We start from the raw sequence: 21,023 nt of genomic DNA, 5'->3' as shown, positions 1-21,023 counted from the left end.
GTGCCCCTGGGTGTAAATATTTTTTTTAAATCAGGGGTGCCTGGGTGGCTCAGTTAAGCACCCGACTTCAGCTCAGGTCATGATCTCGTCATTAATGAGTTCAAGCCCCGCGCGGCGCTCTGTGCTGACAGCTCAGAGCCTAGAGCTTGTTTTGTTTCCGGGTCTCCCTCTCTCCGCCCCTCCTCTGCTCATTCTCTCTCCCTCCCTCCCTCAAAAATAAATTTAAAAATATATATTTTTTTAAATCTGCAAGCATTAGTTTTTAAGGCTCTCAGAGTATTGCTTGTTAAAAAAAAGGGGGGGAGGGGAGATGTTGGTCAGTGATTTTTTTAACGACATTTTAATTTCCTAAACCATAATAGATGGTAAGCTATTAGCTACTAAGCAGTGAGAGTTACTATATCAAACTATACCTCTGGCTCAACTATACACAAGGAGGGAGCAAAACAGAGACTGAAAAAGGTGTTGGAATACAGTGGAATGACTTCATTATTAATCTAAGAGGATAATACAAGTAAAAAACTCCAAAAAAAAAAAAACCCCACCAAAAAACAAAAGGCCCACAACCCCACAAATACATCACTGTAAACAAAGTCCTTGGATGGGAAACCTGGTTATTAAGTTGCAAAGCGCTCTGAAAGGATGATGGGTATCAACATTTGCTCCAGCTCCTGTGTAAACAGGATCATACAGAGTCCTCTGCTCTGATACATAATGTATTCTTGAAACAGTTACAAAATAAACCCAACATTTAAATACACCATCAGCTAAAAGGTTTTTATCAATTCCCTAGTTATGGCATAAATGTTTCCTTTTGGAATCTGAATCTTTTCAGTACTACCTGATTAAGGTCTCACTCACCTCAATTTCTAACTACCCCCCTTTACATATAAATACAACATTTATTTTAATGTTGGGAAAGACTGCTAATAGACTACAGGGCTGGGCTGATTAAGGACACTATCATGCCAATCTCTGCTTGCAAATTTCTTGAAACCGTTCTACACAGTTGAACAACACAGGTTTTCTTTTCTTGAAAGGGTCCCACCCATTCACATACCTGCATGTTTTCTCCTGTACCTGCTTCAATGTAACTAATGGACTTCCAAAACTCATTTCATCTTTTAAAGATATCAGAGATAAAAGTTTGGATCTCTTGTATTCCTTCATGGATTCCAAAAAGCATTTACCATAAATTTAGGAAATCAAATAGTACCATTTAAAAAAAGAGCAATAATTGGAAAACAGCATGTATCAAAATCTACAAAGCAAATGGAAAAAGAAAAAGACTGGATCTATTCCTCAAATGTACTCAGGATAAATTACAGAGAGGTTTAAATGTAAAATGATGAAACACTTAAGCACTAAAGGAAGCATGGAGAATTCCTCCCTCATCACAGAATGGAAGAAACTTTATGACTCAAAATCCAGAAGCAGTAAGGAAAAAGACTGGGAAGTTTTATTACATAAAAATCTACATGGAAAAAAAAAAAAAAAAAGAAAAAGAAAAAAGATAATTTAAAAACTTATAAAAAATAGTTGGCTGTACATCACAAAGGGTTAGCATCCCTAAATGCGTAAGTTTCTAAAAAGAGGGAAGAGCAACATACCTAAAGAAAAAATAAGCAAGACCTATGAACAGAAGGTCACAAAAGTAGATAAAAATGTCCTGAATCGTGAAAATGCGTTTACTCGCTCACAAGAATAAACCAGCTACAACTACAGTAGACACCCTTTTCCTCCCGAAAGACTGCCCCTCAAATGGAGAAGTCTGACAAGCCTGTGAACAAGGTTCAGGAAAAAAGGTCTTCTCATCTGCTGCTGGGTTTGTATGATGTTAGGACACAAGTCCTCCAGAGGGGTGTTTGCCACTATCTAATAAAAGTATGAATTTATCCTTTGTCCCAGTAATCCCAAACTTCTAGGAATCTTTCCCAAAGAAACACTAGCAAAAACACCAAATAACATATGCAGAGATATTCTTCATGGCATTATCTGCAGAAGCAAAAGACTGGAAACAGCCTAGCTATGTCCACTGATAGGGAATTAGTTGAGTAAACTGTGGCACTCCAGTACAGCACTCTGCAAACGTCATAAAGAGAGTGAGAGAGAGATCTCCATATATGGCTGCAGGGTGATCTCCAATGTAGATTAAGTTTAAAAAAAAAAAAAAAAAGTACAGAACAGTATGTAAAGAAAGTATCAACTCCCTAGTTGAGAACATGGAGAACACAGACACACATTTAAAAAAAACTACAGAAAGATAACTGAAAGTAATAAAAATCATAACCTATACAGGCAGAGGGAACAGTGTGATCGGAACAGAAACGAAAGCTGGAATTCTTGAAATATACTTCATTTTGTAAGTTCTATCCTAAGTACAAAGAAAACTGCAGATAACATTTAAATTGTTTTAATAATCATACTGATGTCATTTTGAAAAACAGAGCGAGCAAATAACTTCATCAGGAACCAAGATTTTCAATGTAAAGGAAAGAGCTATAAATATAAAGTCAAGTATAATAAGTAAAAATCCTCTAATTCTAAGTTGGAAATATCCATATGACTCAATGTTTTCTTGTTTAAAAGAAAAAAACAAAAACAAATGAACGGTTTCCCCAGCCCTGCACACCAAAGTCCCAGAAGCAACAACTTCTTCGGTAGCAGTAAGCAACCTCGGCACCCAGACTGCGATCTAAATTTGATTTCTCACTAAAAGGAACCAGGGCCACTTGGCTATATACCTGCTTCCAGGTCTGACACAGAACATATATATGAGCCCAGAAATGTTTTCTACATTATTACCAGCTTTAGAAAAAGCTCCATTGTATACAACCATTTTCCCTCCCCGCCCACCTTCATTTTAATAAGAACCTCCTGACAAAGGTTTCTTAAGACTTAAAAGTCTTTCCGCCTACTTTTCCAGGACAATTCAGCCCTAAAGAGGCTAAAGAAGGCAGAAAACCCCACCCTAGGGACTGTGTGTCCCCCAGATCAAGAAAGAGTCAGCATGGAGTGTCAGAGCCTAAGGGGGTGGAGAGGACATCCACAGCTGAGCAGAGGACAGCCCTGAGGAGGCAGGGGAAAAGACGGAGTCTGGTTACAAACAAGGGCACTGATCCAGTAAGTAAATAAGTCAGGAACAATGCGAGCCAGGTTGAAGAGACACACAAACACGGAACAACAGAAAACTGGAATGAACCCTGAATGTCTGGGCTGGAATGGGAGCACTGCTATGGACTTATGGTCTTAGAAAATACACACACACATACACACACACAAAGAAAATGTATGTGTGTGCACACACATACACATGCAAATAACTCTCACCTCCAACAGCAATAAACACACCCTAAATCTTGGCTTTTACACGCCATTCCCTAATAAATAGAGCCAGGATGGAGAAATGGGGCAATGGAAAGTTCCAGATAAGACTGGGAATATTTTCTTGTGCCCAAAGCAAGCGAATGCTAATAAAGAATAGGAACATGTTAAAAGGACACAGAAGCCAGCTTGAAGGAACCCTCACTGGCCAAATTGGGGACAATGTAAGCAACTCAATTATTATAATGGATTAAAATACTGAATAAGAAATAGTCCATACTGATAGAAATAGGAAGATACATTAGGAGCAGGACATTTAAATAATTTCAAAGTTCTTCCCACAAAATGTTTATTCTAATAGAGAAAGGAATAACTTTACAGTAGTAAAACCTAGTACATACACATCCTGTAACGGTTAAAGTGAACACCATCAGTCATGAAATAAATGGAAACTGGGCCACTTGAGAAGACAGCATTATTTCTGTTACATTCCGCCAAATCTGAATCTAACGGTAAGGAAACCTCAGACAACCCAAAATCGAGGGATGCACTACAGAATAACTGGCCTGTAATCTTCAAAAGTGAGATGGTCATAAACGTCAAGTAAAGACTATTCTAGAACTCTCCAAAAAGAGACTAGAGAATCATGGCAGCTAAAGACAACACATGAGTCTCGGATGTAAAAGATAATAAAACTTGCATAGGGTCTAAGGATTAGATGGTGGTTAGCATTAAGATGAATGGGATTTTCCTGATTTTGATGATTACATTGTCGTTATACAGGACAATGTCCTTGTTTGAAGGAAATACACACTGAAGTACTCTGGAGTATTGGGTCATTAGGTTAGTAAGTTATGCTCCAACAGTTCAGGAAAGGTTCTTTGTACTGTACTTGCATTTTTTTCTTTTTTGAGAGAGAGAGAGAGAGAGAGAGGGAGGGAGGGAGGGAGGGAGGGAGAGAAAGGCCACGCGCGAGCAGCAAGGGAAGAGCAGAGACAGAGGGAGAGAGAATCCCAAGGAGGCTCTTTGCTGTCAGGAGCCTCCTCCTTGGGGAAGCTCCTCCTGGGGGAGGCTCCTCCTGGGGGAGGCTCCTCCTGGGGGTGGCTCCTCCTTGGGGAGCCGATATGGGGCTTGATTGTGGGATCATGACCTGAGCGGTAATCAAGAGTCAGATGCTTAACCGACTGAGCCACCCAGGCGTCCCTGTACTTGCATTTTTAAAATAGCTTGTGACTACTTCAAAATTTTAAAAACAAAATGGGGTTTAAGTTATAGGAGTGTCCTGAAGGGAGCTTTCATCAAATTCTCAGAAACAAAACAAACAAACAACAAAAATTACCACCCCAGTTCTATACTTTGAAATAAAAGGAAATACTAAACATGAATACATCAAAAGGAAATGAACATTTTGAAGACAGGTAAATTCAATAAACTTATATGCTTAAACACATCTACTTCAAAAGAAGTAAGAGCTGTTAGTGGTTTTAAATAACTCAATTATTCCCTTAACTAACGCCTTTCAAAGCTGCTCCAACGGACAGGTGGTTTCCTTAAGATCTGTCCATCTATTTATCTAAATACATGCATCCATGTTTTGTTCTCTATCACAGTATTTCCTACTGTTTTGGGAAATGCAACACCTTATTTCATTTTGTTCCCTTACCCTGACATAATATTAGAGCTCATCCATTATTTTAAGTGACTAATTGTGTTGAAGGATTTATCAGACTAAAACAATAGTCACTGCCAATCTGTATTAACTCCTATCATTAACTTTTCAACTTACCGAAGAAACCTTAAGAAACACGAGCTGAATCGATGTTTTGGCGGATTTGCCTTTCAGGTCAGTGCTGATGAAAAAGACTTAACGTGGGGGTCCCCACAAGCGTAAGACGCCATTAGGTACCTGGTCTTCCTGAGCAACTAGAACTGGACGACACCCAAAGCCTGACATCTAATCGCTGATTCAGGAGAAGCTGGGTCCACAGCTACTCATCTCTTACCCCCACAAAGCAGCTCTCCATGTGACAGGAAGACTTCTGTTACTAAAACCTTAACTTCAGCTATTCCTGGGGCGCCTGGGTGGCTCAGTCGGTTAAGCGTCTGACTCTCGGTTTCGGCTCAGGTCATGATCTCACAGTTTTGTGAGTTTGAGCCCTTCACTGGGCTCCACACTGACAGCACAGAGCCTGCTTGGGGTTCTCTCTCGCCCCCTCTCTCTCTGCCTCTTCCCCACTCACGCTGTCTGTGTATCTCTCAAAATAAATAAACTTTAAAATGAAATAAAATCTTAGCTACTCCTAACCATGGCACCAGAAAGAGCAGCATGTGAAACAACACTGTACAGAGTGAGAATATCTACTCATAGTCACTACAGAATTCATGAACTTCCTGCTTCTCTAGAAAGGTGGGTTTCAAACTTATTTTTTCAACAGGGACCCTTTGTTCAAATTTTACTTGGAAGTATACAACTACAATGGGTTTGTTGTTTTATGGGAACCCAGAAGACATTTAAAAAAATTTTTTTTAATGTTATTTTTGAGAGACAGAGGGAGACAGCACACAAGGGGGGAAGGGGCAGAGAGAGAAGGAGACACAGAATCCCAAGCAGGCTCCAGGCTCTGAGTTGTCAGTACAGGGCCCGAGCCCAACGTGGGGCTCGAACTTATGAGCTGTGAGATCATGACCTGAGCTGAAGTCAGATGCTTAACTGACTAAACCACCTAGGCGCCCCCCAGAAGACATTTTTAAAAGCCACTCCTCTACAACATATTCCCTGGGAAGGGGCGGGCAATGTCTTCACTAGCTGTAAAAATGCCAACTGAAAATAAGTGCCAGCGGTTAGCAACAACACCTTCAAGGCAACAAGACACAAGTACGTCCGTGAAACGAATATCCGTGAAGGTGGCCGGAATGAGACCGCAGCCTATGCTGATAGGAGAAGGAGTCATCAAAATTGAATTCAAAAGCCAAAAGTAAAGGGATACAACAACAGAGAAAGAAAAAATGAGAATGGTTTTACTAAGAGTTAATTTTAAAATGACTCAAGAGGTTAGCATGAAACTTGATTCTATGATCTTACAGCTGGATAGCACTCAATTCTGCCAAGGAGTTCAGGCAAGTAGAAATTAAAATATAACTTGTAAGTTAGAATTGATTTTATCTTTGAGAAAAGAAAATCCCAAATATCAATGGTTTAAAGAACACAGAAGTTTGTTTTATATCAAACACAGAATTACGTGCTCAAGGGAAGGAGGCCTTTATTCTGAATGGCCATGTGGACAGCTGATGGCTGGCTGCACAGCAGCCCTACCTAGGGATTTATTCAATATGTTTACCTTTTTATTAGCCACCCAGCCACCCACTCTTTTGATCTTCTGGATTGGCCACTCGGAGGGTTGGAATGTAGTTTGCCAGAACACATCATTCCCTAGGAACTCACAGGACGTTGTTCTCAACCAATATGCTGCAGCATACCCATGTGCCAAAACCAGGGTGCCACCAAAATGTAAAACTGTCTTACATGTACTGAGTAGTAAAAGTCACCCTAAAAATCCTCTAAACTTTCAGGATCTGGGCCCTTCACGCAAGGTAAAACTGAACTTCTTTCGCATCTCTTTGTATTTGGGCCACGGCGTTTTCTACAGAACAGTGGAGGCCAGGATCCAGTTAGGAAGTAGGAAAAAAAGGAGTATAAGGTGGCAAATAAAGACAAATGGCTGAAGTGAACTCCAAAGAATGCATTCAGTTACAGCCTGCATGCTCAACAGGGGTGAAAACGAGCTCTTGGGGGCAGAAAGAGAGAGATGAAAAAAATCCTGTAAATTACAGGGGCGCCTGGGTGGCTCGGCGGGTTGAGTGTCTGACCTCGGCACAGGTGGTGATCTCCCAGTTCGTGGGTTCGAGCCCATCAGGCTCACTGCTGTCAGCACGGAGCCCACTTCAGATCCTGTCCCCCTCTCTCTGCCCCTCCTCTGCTCGCACTCTATCAAAAATAAAACAAACATGAAAAAAAAAAACCAAAACTACAATGGTCTGTGGCCCTGCAATGCTGAACCCAAACTGACCATCTTACGCCTCAGTATTCTGTCCCTCCCACTGGGTTGTCCTGGGCGTCACGGGGGCAGCATGGACATGGAAGACAAAGCAGCCGTGAGCAAAGTCAGACGGTGCTACAAAACCACGGCCACAGATGGCCGGGACTCTGCCTGCCAGACTCCCTGTCGCTCGTGGAGCCGCGCGGACGGGCGGCCTGCACGTGCACGGGCTGCCATCAGCTGCCTGGAGGACATGATCACATCCGTCGCCAGGAGCTTCCATGCGGCTCAGGCTTTGACGATTAAATAAAAAGTGTCCGATTCAGAAAGTCATTCCACACATCACTAATTACATCATGTGCCAAAAAGAAAAAACAATAACCAGCTAGTTATTTTCTCTCAAGGAAAAGCTAAATTCACTAACAGTTAAGAAATTAGTCGCAGTTGTTTTACTTTTGCTGAAAAAAAAAAAATGCTTTAAATGACAAAATGTGATTGGCACATATTATTTGACACACAATTTATACAAGTAGATAAACATTAAAAGTTATTCAGTAGATACAGATTTTTTAATTTAACTTTTTAGTTATCTTTAACCCTGGGTTTTAAAGAGGTTTACACTTCTTCTTTTTATGCACGAAGCATAGCTATACAGAGAGTACACAGTGTGTGGTGTATCTGTGGTGTCCATTTTCAGAGAGGGGCAATTAGAGAGAAAAAGTCTAAAAAAGGTTTCGTAGGGGAAACAGAAACACTGTTAGGACATCTGTCAGGTGGGAAATGGAACTGAGTCATTCAAGTGAGATGTAGCGGGAGCACTCCAATTTGCCGAGTACTGAAACGTCGGGTAAGAACCAACCAACACACGCACGCACGCACGCAAAGTGAAAGGAACGTGAGTGGAGAGAACTGGCCTGGTACATATGACAGAGGGAGGCAGAAACACTCACTCAAAACCACAGGGCCAAGTGAACCCCCCGATAACTGTGAAAGCTTCATAAACACCGTGGCCCATGGGACGCTGCGGCTCTCCGCGTGGGGATCACGGCTGCCGCCATATTGGTTTGAGTCTTTTAATCCCTTCCAAGAAGGTAACAAAAATTGTATTTGAAGGCTTTCCTCAAACACGAAAAAGCAGACGAGCAAAGGAACAAGGGCTGTTTTGACACAGAGTGCTATGGTCAGGAAGCTTAAAAACTTCTAAACCCTTTTCCAAAAGAGAAAACTTGATGCCTTAACAGAGTGATGCCTTTGTTGGTGGTAACTAAATGTGGACACATCACACGGATCCCCTTCTATTCTGGTCCAGGACACTCGTGTAAATCAAACCATAAACGTGCACCGCTCCTTCAAAGGTGGTCCAACAGATACGCTTCCCACGTATTTCCAAGCTCGTGTTACACTGAAAGCCAGTGTGAAGATCAAGGGAGCCTCACAGCTTCACCCGTGTATTTCAGCATCTGAAATCCTTCACAGGTGTCCTGAAAGAGGAAAAGGTCTCGACCTACAGGTCAAGTCAATGATCATTAGGTGTCACTGTGACAGAAGGGATCTAAATAACCTCTGTAGCTACATATGGCGCGGGATTAAATGCACATATTACTTACAGTGATTTTTCATCTCACAAAATGAATTCTGAGCAGCATGAAAACTAGAATTGTTCAAAACTACATGTTGTAAAACCTGTCTCTCAGGGATCTTGTCTCAAGTTTAAACTGAGGTCTCCTGAAGAATTGTGAATAAAACCAAACTGAACCAGGTAACAAATAAAAGGGGGAAAAATACACACTAGAGTCAATGCAGCCAAACGCACGCAAAGCCTGCCACCTCCTACAAGAAATAATTTTTGCCACTGATTTGCCCACTAACCACATAACTGTCCTAAACACAAAAACACTTGAGATTTTTTTTTTTTCTTGCCCAGAAGTGGTTTCTGAAAAAGGATAAATGCAGTTTGACATACATAATTTAGTTTGCAACCGACCACGAAGGGGAGAAGCTTGGCAGGGTGGGGGTGGGGGTGGGAGGAGGGGTAGGCATGTATATATATATATATCCACGCTGTAACAATCTGATCAAACGCCACTAGAACAGCTGAATCCTTCTGAAACCCTCAAAAGGCTCTACAGTCTGCTGCAAAGTTAAAGGTTCTTTTTCTCCTCCTCCCACTTAACTGACCTTACCCCATCATCACCTCAACGTTCTATTTCACCTTACGTTCCTAAGTGCAAAGGTGCTCGGCAAATGAAAACTCGGTAACACCCTGACTTCTAACTCTGGCTGCAGTCCTTCTGCAGAGACTCCTCAGGCTGCAGAGGGCTGTCGCCTTCAGAATAAACAAGGTTACGCTGCAATGTCAACAGAACACTTTGGGGTCAGTGCAGCGATCCGTCAGTCAAGCTTCCAGATTTCTCTCACAGTGGACAGGGCCGCATTTCTCAGAGGGGAATCAAGTTTTGTTCCACTCATCACTACCACCAAACAGCACAGCACAGGAGGAACTCGGTGGTGCTCATTACCAAAGACAGAAGAAAGCGGGTGTAACTGCCAATGGGCTGACATTAGCAGGAACCTCTGGTGAAGAGACTTAGCTCAATTATAAACGCAAAGTCACTAGGGATTTTTAATTATTAAAGAGTAAACCATATGCTAGAGTAACAGAAGACAACTCCGTAATCAAGAATGGCAGGAAATGGTAGTTCTTAATCTGTTTCTATTCTTTGACACTCTGAAGACCTCTTCCTTCCAGAAAAAGTTATATGCAAACTAACAATACATTGATAACAATGATGTAGCTAAACACACTCCAACTACCAAATTCCAGTGTTTACATAGCTACTTAGGAGATATATACGTATATCTATATGATACATATACAATAAACATGTGAAGTTTTAGATGAATACCAGCTTTGCTCCGGACTTGTTTTGACAAACCACTTACTTTAAGTGTCGATTTCTTTAACCATAAAAAAAATGTCATTAATCAAAATAGACTTAGAAATGCCTATGAGAAATGAGGAACTATCATTTATAATGACAGTAATTCTCTTTGGTTTGATGGCTCTTACAGAAAGCACTCAGAAAAAAAGATGTGGCCAATGCTGGTGATAGGGGCAGTAGAAGTAAATACCCTGCTTTGTTTTTCTTTACCCCCCAAATAGCCAGTTTAGATATAATGAAACATGTACTGGTCCAGGCCACCCATATGTATAAAGAAGTTGTACCAAAGCTTTTCAAATTTATAAATCTAGGACATTTCATAGACGTCAAAACTTTAAGACATTACAATATTCTACTATGAAAGCCTAAATAAATTTAAAAGGAAACAGAATATTGACTCTGTCCTCATCCTAAATCAAAACCATAGTAACAACTTGGTCTAAAAAAAGTGAATGTCAAGACCTACAACCACATCAGAAGGTACAGCTTATGAAGGCATTTTCTAATTAAAAACAAAACACAACACAACAGACATCTTTGCATTACGGAGATTAAGTACTAAGTATTACATATTTTAGCACCAAAAATAATAAAAGGATTTAAATACTATCCTAGGTTTAGAATTATAAAAATCTGACTTTTAAAAAGATCAACACAGATTCGCTTTTTCTATAAATGGTTCCAAGCAACACATACCATGGTATTTTCCAAATGCTAAATGCTGTAGCTCCTCCCTTTCAGAAGCGTCTTAAATCAGTCTTCTTGGAATGGCTATGGCCAACACAGAAGTTCAAGTTTTAAGTCAACACCCTCACTACTGTCGTATAGTGTATACTGTGATATGGAATCCACACTATACGACCTTCCAACCATTCTCTACCCCTTACTCTATGCCACCCAATCTCCATGCTGCTGCCAGATTAATCCCTCTCAAGTACAGGTCTAAATCATATCACTTACTTGAAGAGAGAGAGAGAGAGAGAGAGAGAGAGAGAGAGAGAGAGAGAGAGAGAGGGAGGGAGAGAGGGAGGGAGGGAGGGAAGCTTCAGTATTTTTTCTCCTGATTAGCTAAAATCCCTAGCATCATTCTAGCATTCAGGACTCTCAAATATAGTCCTAAGCTTCTTCCTCACCCTATAGTCAAACCAAACTGCACTAGGCCATGTTTCCCATCGTATTTTGTCTTGGCTCATGTGGCTCGTCTTGCTTCCCTATTCCTTCCTTCACAGGCCCATCTAACTTCCCAGAAGCTCAGTAATGCTTTGCTGGATGCCCTCAGGTGCACAGTTTCCCCCTGTGGAAACCTCAAGGTTCCCGTCGGATGCAGTGGCCTGGTGTGAGAGCTGGAATGTAATGCTCTTCACCCTACAGATTCCAGGATAGTGGGGCCTGTCCTACTTACCCTTGTCATCTTGAAACCTGCCTCATGACTGGGAACTCCGATTCCTTCGAAAAACAAATGTCTAAGGAGATTACTGAGGCCAGAGAAGCATCATATTAAAATGTCGGTTTATGGTTTATAGAAATATCATTAATATAAAAGTGTCCCATCCGTAACAGATTATGTTCCAATTCACCATTTCAGTTCTTTGCAATCTTACAAGAAAAGAACATTAGGCCTCATATACACAGCATAATCTGTTTCAGAGAACTGTTTTTTATCTATCCAGTTAATTTATTTATGAAAGGAAGTTTCTAAGTCTTTAGAAGGTAAAGAAGATACCAGCTTTCAGGTTGCTATTAACTTGGTTGACCCTATCTTAAAGAACTCTAGAAGAGCAAACTGGTGAATACATGAGTAAAGGCACTGAGAAGGTGGGCAACTTGGGCCTGTGGAAGGAACACTGGGCGGCAGGAGCCCTGGATTCTGCACGTGACGTGCAGCCCAGCTCATTCAACTTGCCTACGTCTGGTTCCTTCACCTGTGAAACAAGGGAATTGGATTTGCTGAACTCCAAGATCCAGTTCTAACACTCTGCGCTTCTAGAGGGCCAACACATGACTTCCTGGGTAATTTCTAATGAGAAATGTGGCAGAAAACAGTAACTCCCTGCCATATTTAATCTCTCAATTTTGTGGGGGAAAAAAAAAAAAAGAAAACCAAAGAAAAAAAACTTCACAGATCAACCTAAAAAGGCCCACATGTTTCAGGGTTATTGCATTTTCAAAGAAATCTTCAAGTTAAAAAAAAAAAAATTTAAGACAAACCACCCACAAAAAAACAATCTATGAGGATTAAGAAAAATAAATCTAAGAAAAACAAAACTATGCCCTCCAAAAGACCTCATATCACTAGTAACTGCTAAGTAACACTTTAAAAAAAAAAATGAATTTCCTGTTAGACATTTAAAATGCCTAACAGTTAAAAAAAACTGTCAGGCAGGCAGTAGGAAGGAGTGGTATAAAATATTTCCTTTCAAGTTGTTTCTGGATCTCTAGTCTAACAAAATAAACTCAGGTTCCAACTACAGGGAAACGAAATGTAAAAACTTCAGCATCCCCGGCACAGTGAGAAGCCAGCACACCAGGATACGTGCTCCGTCCTGTCAGCCTAACTTAAACTCTCCAACAGATGTCGCTGCACGGGCTTTCATACAGGGGGATTCGTGTTCTTCCCCAGTCAACCTCACGACTTGATTAACGTGAAGCCTCTCAGGATAACTTTCCAGGTTTTTCTTTTGCCTTAAAGGCTTCAGACAGGCGGATGTGAATGTGAATCCTCAGTTTAGGTCCTCTCAGCTTCCAGTTTGGACTTCTGAGTTCAGAAGTGCCACCACGGTGCTGGTGGCTTGACCGTGTCAGTAACTAGGGGCTACCACACTCACCTGGAACAAAAGCACTTTACTAAAAGAGCTCTGCAGGTGTTTTCCTAAGATGCTGGAGGGAAGAGGAAATGTTTTCTAGAAAATACTAACAATTAATTGAAATTGAACCTCTATTTCCCACCTCCCCACCCCAATCAAATTGAAAAAAACTATCAAAACACAGGACCTGGACTCTTCATTACATTATCGCTAACTCTGGATTCAGCTGATGAGTCGAGTCTTACCTTCTGATGCCTTGATCACATATCCCCCCTTCTTCTCACCGGGAGGCACATTCAGGAGCTGCATAATTCTGTCAAGTAGCCCATGGATGATCTCAAATCCAGGATTCTTGTTGTAATAAACAGCACAGAGGTGCCTGTAGTTTCTTGCGCCTACATCTGAAAAAATAAAAGAATTAGACACAAGGCCATGGTGACCATAACTTAAGAAACTCCTATGGGGCTAAAAAGCATCTTTATGAAACTTAGAGCTAAAGCAAATACTTAGAGTAAATTGGGGGGTGGGGTGAGGAGACCGTAAGTTCAAAGAGTCAAAATTACATTGTTTAAAGCATATACAGGGACACCTGGGTGGCTCAGTCAGTTGAGCGTCTGACTCTTGATTTCGCTCAGGTCATGATCTCACGGTTTGTGAGTTCAAGCTCCGCATCAGCCTCTACACTTTCAGTGCAGAGCCTGCTTGGGGTTCTCGCTCTCTCCCTCTCTCTCTCTCTGCCCCTCCTCCACTTATGCTCTCGCTCTCTCTCAAAATAAATAAATAAACTTAAAAAAAATGTTAAAAAAAGCATATACATTGGCTGGAAAACTATGAAGCGATTGCTTCTCGGCCTTTTGGCTAAGATCAAGTGGAAAACTGAAGCGAAGAAGGGAGTAACTATCACAAAAGTTAGGACAGTGGTTGTTTTAAGTAAAGAGAAGTGATAAGATGGGGAAGAGCCTTACAGGACGCTTGAGATACTGGCAATAAATATTCTATTTCTTAGTTTGGATGGTTTATAATCTTTTCAAATCATATGTTACATATATTCTTCACAATTAAAACATGAAAAAAAGCAATATAGGAGGACAAGAACAAAACTGATGTAAATGTAAGCCAAAAAACTCTCCACACAGGAAACAGAATGAAGAGAAATATACCTAAATGCCAACAGAGATTCTATCTGGGCAGAGATCATGTTTACCAAATTTCAGCTATTTTCCAACTGTTCCTTGATTATACATATTATTCTACTTTGAAAATCAGCATTTCCAAAATATTTTAAGAAAGATGTGCAGCAACCCAAATAAACCCTGACGGTGAGTGGATAAACAAAGTATGGTTCATCCATATAGTGGAATACTACTCAGCAATGAAAAGGAACAAACCATTAATAGATGTGACCACCTACATGAATCTCAAGGGCATTCTACTGAATGAAAGAAGCCAGTCTCAAAGGTCTACATACAAGGCCATTTATAGAACATTCTGGAAAAGGCAAAACTATAGCAACTGAGAACAGACAGTGGTTGCCTGGGCTTAGATGTGGGGGAAAATGTAACTCCAATGGCACAACGTGGGGGTTTAGTGGCAACAGAGCTGTTTTGTGTCTTGTAGTCATGGTTACAAAGATATGAAACTTTATTAAAACTCCTTTTTTAAAAAAGTGCATGGCATATAGAGGTGAACTCAAATTCAACAGTGAGCATTTAACTTGAACAGATACATATTCACTTGTGGCCCTTTAATTCTGAAGGAGACTGCTGCTCTAACACAAACATCGAATGCTGACTTCATTTTGCTATTCAAATTAGGGACAGAGAAAAAATAAAACAATGTCTACCTGGGGGAAACTGAAAAATAATCTACTTTATATTCTCATGGAGTGAGCCAAAGTTCTTCCACAGATTTATTCCCATAGCCATGACTGACAAAATACAAAATGTCTTCTACCTTCCAGATATCCAAATAAAACCTGGGTATTTTAAGACACTATACGACTAAAGTAATAAAAAAGTGAGCACATAAATGGGGTGAAAAGGAAAACTCACAACTGATTACTATGTGCCAGGTACTTATTAGTACCTATCATTCTTCTATAATCTTACTTAATTTTCAAGACAATCATGTACAGTGGGTTTTATTACCACTATAAAAGGGGACAGGAAAAGTTAGATGGAAAAACAAAGGCTCAGACAGATTTTACCCAAAATGTCAAGCAAACTGGCTGGAGCTAACTGTAATTACATAGCTAATAAGCTATAAAACCAGGATATGACTGGGATGGTCTGGCTCTAAAACACAGGCTCTTTCAGGGTGCGTGGGTGGCTCAGTCGGTTAAGCATCCGACTTCAGCTCAGGTCATGATCTTGCAGTTTCTGAGTTCGAGCCCCACACAGGGCTCTGTGCTGACAGCTCAGAGATTGGAGCCTGCTCCAGATTCTGTGTCTCCTCCTCTCTCTGCCCCTCCCCTGCTCATGCTCTGTCTCTCAATAATAAACGTTAATTTTTTTTTTTTTTAAAACACAGGCTCTTTCTAGTAAACACTGCAAATGTTGAAGTCTCTAAAGGATTTAGAGATTTCTTAATCTCTGAAGCACTTAGATGAAAACATACAAGCTTAATACAAAGATGTACGTTCTTAAAATGGTTTTAAGAGGACACATTTTAGTATTCTCATGTGTTATTTGTCAGAAGTCCTTCAACTGAAGTTTCAAGCCATCAACAATATTGTAACTCATGGAAAGAAAGCGTATTCGAAGTGACACTTCTGACTAAGTACAGTGAAGAAATGACCATTCTTGCCATGTAACATTTCTTAGTGCCCACCAAGTTCAAGGCACTCTAGTCTATGCATCCCTGGAGGGAGAAGGTCAAAGCCAGCACAAGGCCTGCACAGACTAAACCCTCAACAATTAATTTCTGAATAAATGAATAAAGCCCAGAAAGGGGACACACACACACACACACACACAGAACAATTAAACGGGGCCAGGCCCAGACAGTGGGCCACATTCTCAGTCCGCACAGGAGCCAGCTGCTGGAGGAAAGGAGTTCTTCACTGTTGTCATTCTCTATCATTTCTCTTTGTGAGAATAAAGGAATTTGGTATCTAAAAGCTATAATTGAAGGTGTAAGAATAAAAACTAGTATTAAGACCAGGCAGGCATAAAACCTCACTAAACCAACCACATGCATAAACTAAAATGAGGGGCTTGATTTCTCCGTCGGAACACACACACGCACACATACACCCGCATACTCCCTGAAGGGAAAACAATGCAATGAAACAGAACTAAATTATCCCTTTCATATTACTGACTTGCTCCTGGGTATCTCTGCCATGTGGTACCCATTTCTTAGTGTCACGTGCTTCCACTTTAACCCACAGACAGGTATTCCAACTACTTTGTTGTTCCACTTTTGCTGGGAGAGAAGAGCCCAACAGTAATGCCAGCGTTCAGAGAGCTTAGCAACATAACCTGAAGCTTTGTTTTGGTAACCTCGGTGCCTTGGAATACCTCTTTCCTGATCTCCAAACCACGTAAAACTTAACTTTTCTGATAAGAGGAGCAACATCTGCTTTAAAGACTTCGAATTAAGAAAAAGCAGGTCGCGTGATTTTGATGATCAGAATGATGAGCTTACAATAAAAATTACATGCCTTAAAATTATATTCTATTCAAGAAAGGTTTCAAGATGTTTGCATAACACACGTACACATACACAAATACGCTATGTATTTTTAGATTCAATTTTGCAATATTTTTAAGAAAAGCCACAGATTTTTAGGGCCTTATACTAAACCCACTGTAAGAATTAAACTATTTAGATGGTCCTTCCAACTCCCGCCACGGACTGGCCTTTTCCTCCACATCTCCCCAGTGCTACCACTCCCTCTGGACTTGCTTCCTCACATCTTGCTAAGATATTCCCTCTACTGTAGCCAAATTGAATTAAAGGAGGAAACGACCACATATTCGGTTCCACCCATTCCTCCCTGGAGAAACCGCCAGGTAGAATAAAATTCCGTCTCCTAGTATTTTGCACCAAGGGACCCTCTTACATCACAGGAAGTTCCCTGACTACATGCCGCAAAATAAGAACTATTTAAATTTCATGCCAAAACAAGCGTTTGTTGGAAGTGCCTCAGTTCTTCATAACTCCATTAACAGACCTCTTGTGTTAGGCCATCAAACAATTCTGCTTCTTCAATGGGCCTGCCAAGTATGTCAGCCTAAATTACCAATGCATTTTGCAGACTTCAAAGTACTGCCTGGAGAGGCTGATCTAAACCACCCGAAAGAGGGGATGGCTGGCTACAATTCTAGAAGCTGAAAGAACATGCCAAATGATTTTTTAAAAGAGGAGGAAAAAAAGTGGTACATGATGTCCTCCAGTAAAGAACTATTAGCTACAACTCAAATTATTCAAACAGGCTCCTGCTCAGTGTAGACCGTCTCTCACCACGGTACGAAAAATAAGAAGCAAATTACGGGTGTTAGGTTATTATATATGGACAGACTGTAAAAGGGCAGAGTCTTCAAGGGAACAATTCCGCCTCTATTCTCAGACTCACGTAAAGGCCCAAATACAGATGCTAGGAGAAAGCCTACTGAAAAACCAGAGGTCAACACTGAGCACTGAGATTAACAGTCTGGTCAAGGCAGAAAACAAAATGAAGCACCTTTGTTTTTAATCCATTCCACCCAATAAATTTCTTTAATACTGGTACCCAAGAGACTATAGTTAATGTGGCAAATTTTGCATATCTCCTGAAACATGTCGATGTAATATTAAATGATTCACAAGAGCTACAAGAATTATGTGAAGACCTACACCTTAATACCTACCTGACATAAGAAAACAGGAACATTTACACACTGGTGTTAGGGCTGCAAGTTTATAAAAAAAATATTTTTTTTTTTTTAAACGTTTATTTATTTTTGAGACAGAGAGAGACAGAGCATGAACAGGGGAGGGGCAGAGAGAGAGGGAAACACAGAATCTGAAACAGGCTCCAGGCTCTGAGCTGTCAGCACAGAGCCCGACATGGGGCTCGAACTCACGGACCGTGAGATCATGACCTGAGCCGAAGTCGGAGGTTTAACTGACCGAGCCACCCAGGCGCCCCAAAAAAATCCTTTTTGGAAGACAATTTAAGACAGCAAAAATTTAAGGTGCATACCTATGGACTAATTCTATTTGTACAAATACATATTTGTATAAGGGTACAAGGATACTCATTACAACAGACATGTTAGCAAAAACCTGGTAGCAATCTAAATATTCATCTTAAGTCTGAACAAACTATAATACAGCCACACAATGGAATATCATATAGACATTAAAAAGAATGCAATGGACAGAATGTGTTCATAGGCAAAAGTACATGATAGGAAAAGCATAATTCAATTTTTTAAACACTAGAAAGTATTTATATGTATCTATGGCTCTACAGAGAAATGTAAAACACATGATTGCATATGCACAGGAAATATACAATAAGAGTGTGTGTGTGTGTGTGTGTGTGTGTGTGTATACATTGTAACAGCATATACACACACACATATACACATAAAACTATAAGAGTAGAATTAGGAAGAAGTTGGATATGTGTTTTGTTTTTTATTAAATATGAAAAATAAAATTGCTCTTAATATGTATTTGTGAAAGTTCTTAAAGATACTACAAATTTTAAAAACAGAAACCTTAAGGGGCGCCTGGGTGGCTCAGTTGGTTGAGCATATGACTTCGGCTCAGGTCATGATTTTGTGGTTCACTAGTTCTAGCCCCATGTCGGGCTCTGGGCTGACAGCTTGGAGCGTGGAGCCTTCTGTGGATTCTGTGTCTCCCTCTCTCTGCTTGTACTCTGCCTCTCTGCCTCTCTCTCTCTCTCTCTCTCTTTCTCTCAAAAATAAATAAAATTAAAAAAAAAAAACAAACAGAAACCTTAACAGCAATTTTCCTTAAAACTTCTATATTAACACACCAAAGTATGGGTTTTTTTTTTTCTTTTTTTAGATAATGCTGAAAGCCAAAACATAAATGTGAGGAGGAAAAAAAAATCTATGACCTTCTCAATGCATGCAGGAAAAAGTTATAACTGTGGGTTGCCTTTTAGTTAACATAAACCTGGAACAGATTTTTATCTATTAAAAAAATACAATATGCAATGCATGACAGAGCACATTATACTCACATTTGCAGATTTTAACTATGTGGAACCAAACACACTAAAATAACTTTCCATATTAAAAATGATGTTATTTACAGTTAAGATGCCATCATATAGGGGAATGATGCTACTTCAAATACTGTCAATGTCAATGTTCCTTACATCCATATTTTTTGAATTATTAATTGGAAATTCTACATGCCAAAAACATGAAGTAGTAAAATTAAATTAATCCAGACTGATGACATAAGCTTTCTTCAGAAAACCACATTCCACATGTGGACGCTAGATAATCTTCCATTATTTGATGGCTGCAGAATTAATGAACAATTTCTCAGAGCTCAAGTATTTCACAAGCTCATAATGAAAACGCCTCTATTGAGCTCTTTATCAAGCAAAGAGTTATAGAAAAAACTATAAATATCTGGCCGCCGTATTCAGTAGGTTACAATATAGACAGATCCACGAACGGTACAGAGGAAGCTGGAAGAACAAACCAAATCATGGAACAGTGAATTAGTTGTGTTCTACACAGCCTTGGTGGCCCAAGGAGGAAAGAAGAACAAGAATCTCATATACTGTGATTAACGCTAAAAGAGATTCTGGATTTCCACATCTAAACAAGTCAGGGTCAGAAGATCATTCTGATTTAGAAAAGCTACGGAAGAGTGCAAAATTTTAGACACCACTTGAACATTAGGGGGAGGGGGTGGGCGGGGGCAGAGAAAACACAGCTCGTACCAGGACTGTAACGATGCTCTGGAGAAAGTAGGAGTGGTCTGAGCAAGAAGTGAATGAAGGCTTTGAGCGAGCATGCTTGCTCGGGCAAGCGAGGTCCCCGGAGCCCTCCCAGTGTTCACGGGCCTGTAACCTGCTCCATCTACCGTAATATTAAAGCCCCAAAGCCTTCAAGTGCAGTAGCTCAAACTCAAGTGCGTGGCGACGTGATCATCAGGATTCTCCATAGATGTGACTGAATCATGCTAAACCCAAGGCACCTTATACCCTTTACGAAGCCAAGCCAAGCCATCTTGCTGAGGTATGGTTTCTTTTAAACTCAGACTCAACCCAGCGATGTGTTCTCTACCGCCACTTCAGTGAGCTTCTAGGCATTTTGGCAGCTTCAGTGACCATCATGAAATAAACTGTGATGGCAGAACTCAATCTGCTTTTAATAAAAAGCCAGAATGTTGGGCTTTGCAAAATCCAATTGCTTTTCTGGGCATAAAGATTAGCCCAAGTTAATTCATAAGTAGGTCCTGGGCTCCTCTAAAGTAATTTACTCTTGGGACGGCTGGGTGGCTGTCGGTTGAGCATCCAACTTTCGATGTCAGCTCAGGTCATGATGCCAGGGTTGTGGGATCGAGCTCCACGTCAGGCTCTGTGCTCAGAGTGGGGCCTGCTAGACATTCTTGCTCTCTCACTGCCCCTCTCCCGTGCCTGCTCTCTCTCTCTCTAAAGAAATAAATAAATTTACTACTTTGTTCATAGTTTAGTTTATATAGAGGGAACTATGAACAACTGAAATCAATAACTCACAGCAGCCTGATTTGATAGCTTCAGGGTTGCTTCTACCGACTTCCGTAACACAGCTGAAAATTCACCCCACACCACAGTCTGCATTTAACTTCATTCCAAAGACACATGCCATTCTGCCCAAAAGGGATAAATCCGCTTAGCTGCTTGAGTCATGACTAATTTTTAACAATGGTGCAGCAACTTTGGATCCTACAGCTCA

At 40.6% G+C, this 21,023-nt stretch overlaps 1 protein-coding gene across 2 annotated transcripts in view; it reads right to left on the bottom strand.

Annotated features, from left to right (window-relative positions):
• FARSB (phenylalanyl-tRNA synthetase subunit beta) overlaps nt 1-21,023 on the bottom strand; it is a 72,225-nt gene that overhangs the window by 12,271 nt on the left and 38,931 nt on the right. For both annotated transcript variants that reach the window (XM_049615838.1, XM_049615839.1), the window contains exon 16: nt 13,353-13,508. In XM_049615838.1, the coding sequence (XP_049471795.1) occupies nt 13,353-13,508 (156 nt within the window). The remainder of the gene's footprint in view (nt 1-13,352; nt 13,509-21,023) is intronic.

This window comes from Panthera uncia, assembly GCF_023721935.1.
Source record: "Panthera uncia isolate 11264 chromosome C1 unlocalized genomic scaffold, Puncia_PCG_1.0 HiC_scaffold_3, whole genome shotgun sequence".
NCBI lineage: Eukaryota > Metazoa > Chordata > Mammalia > Carnivora > Felidae > Panthera > Panthera uncia.
Note: the sequence above shows the minus strand (reverse complement) of the source record. Positions and strands in the feature narration are given on the sequence as shown.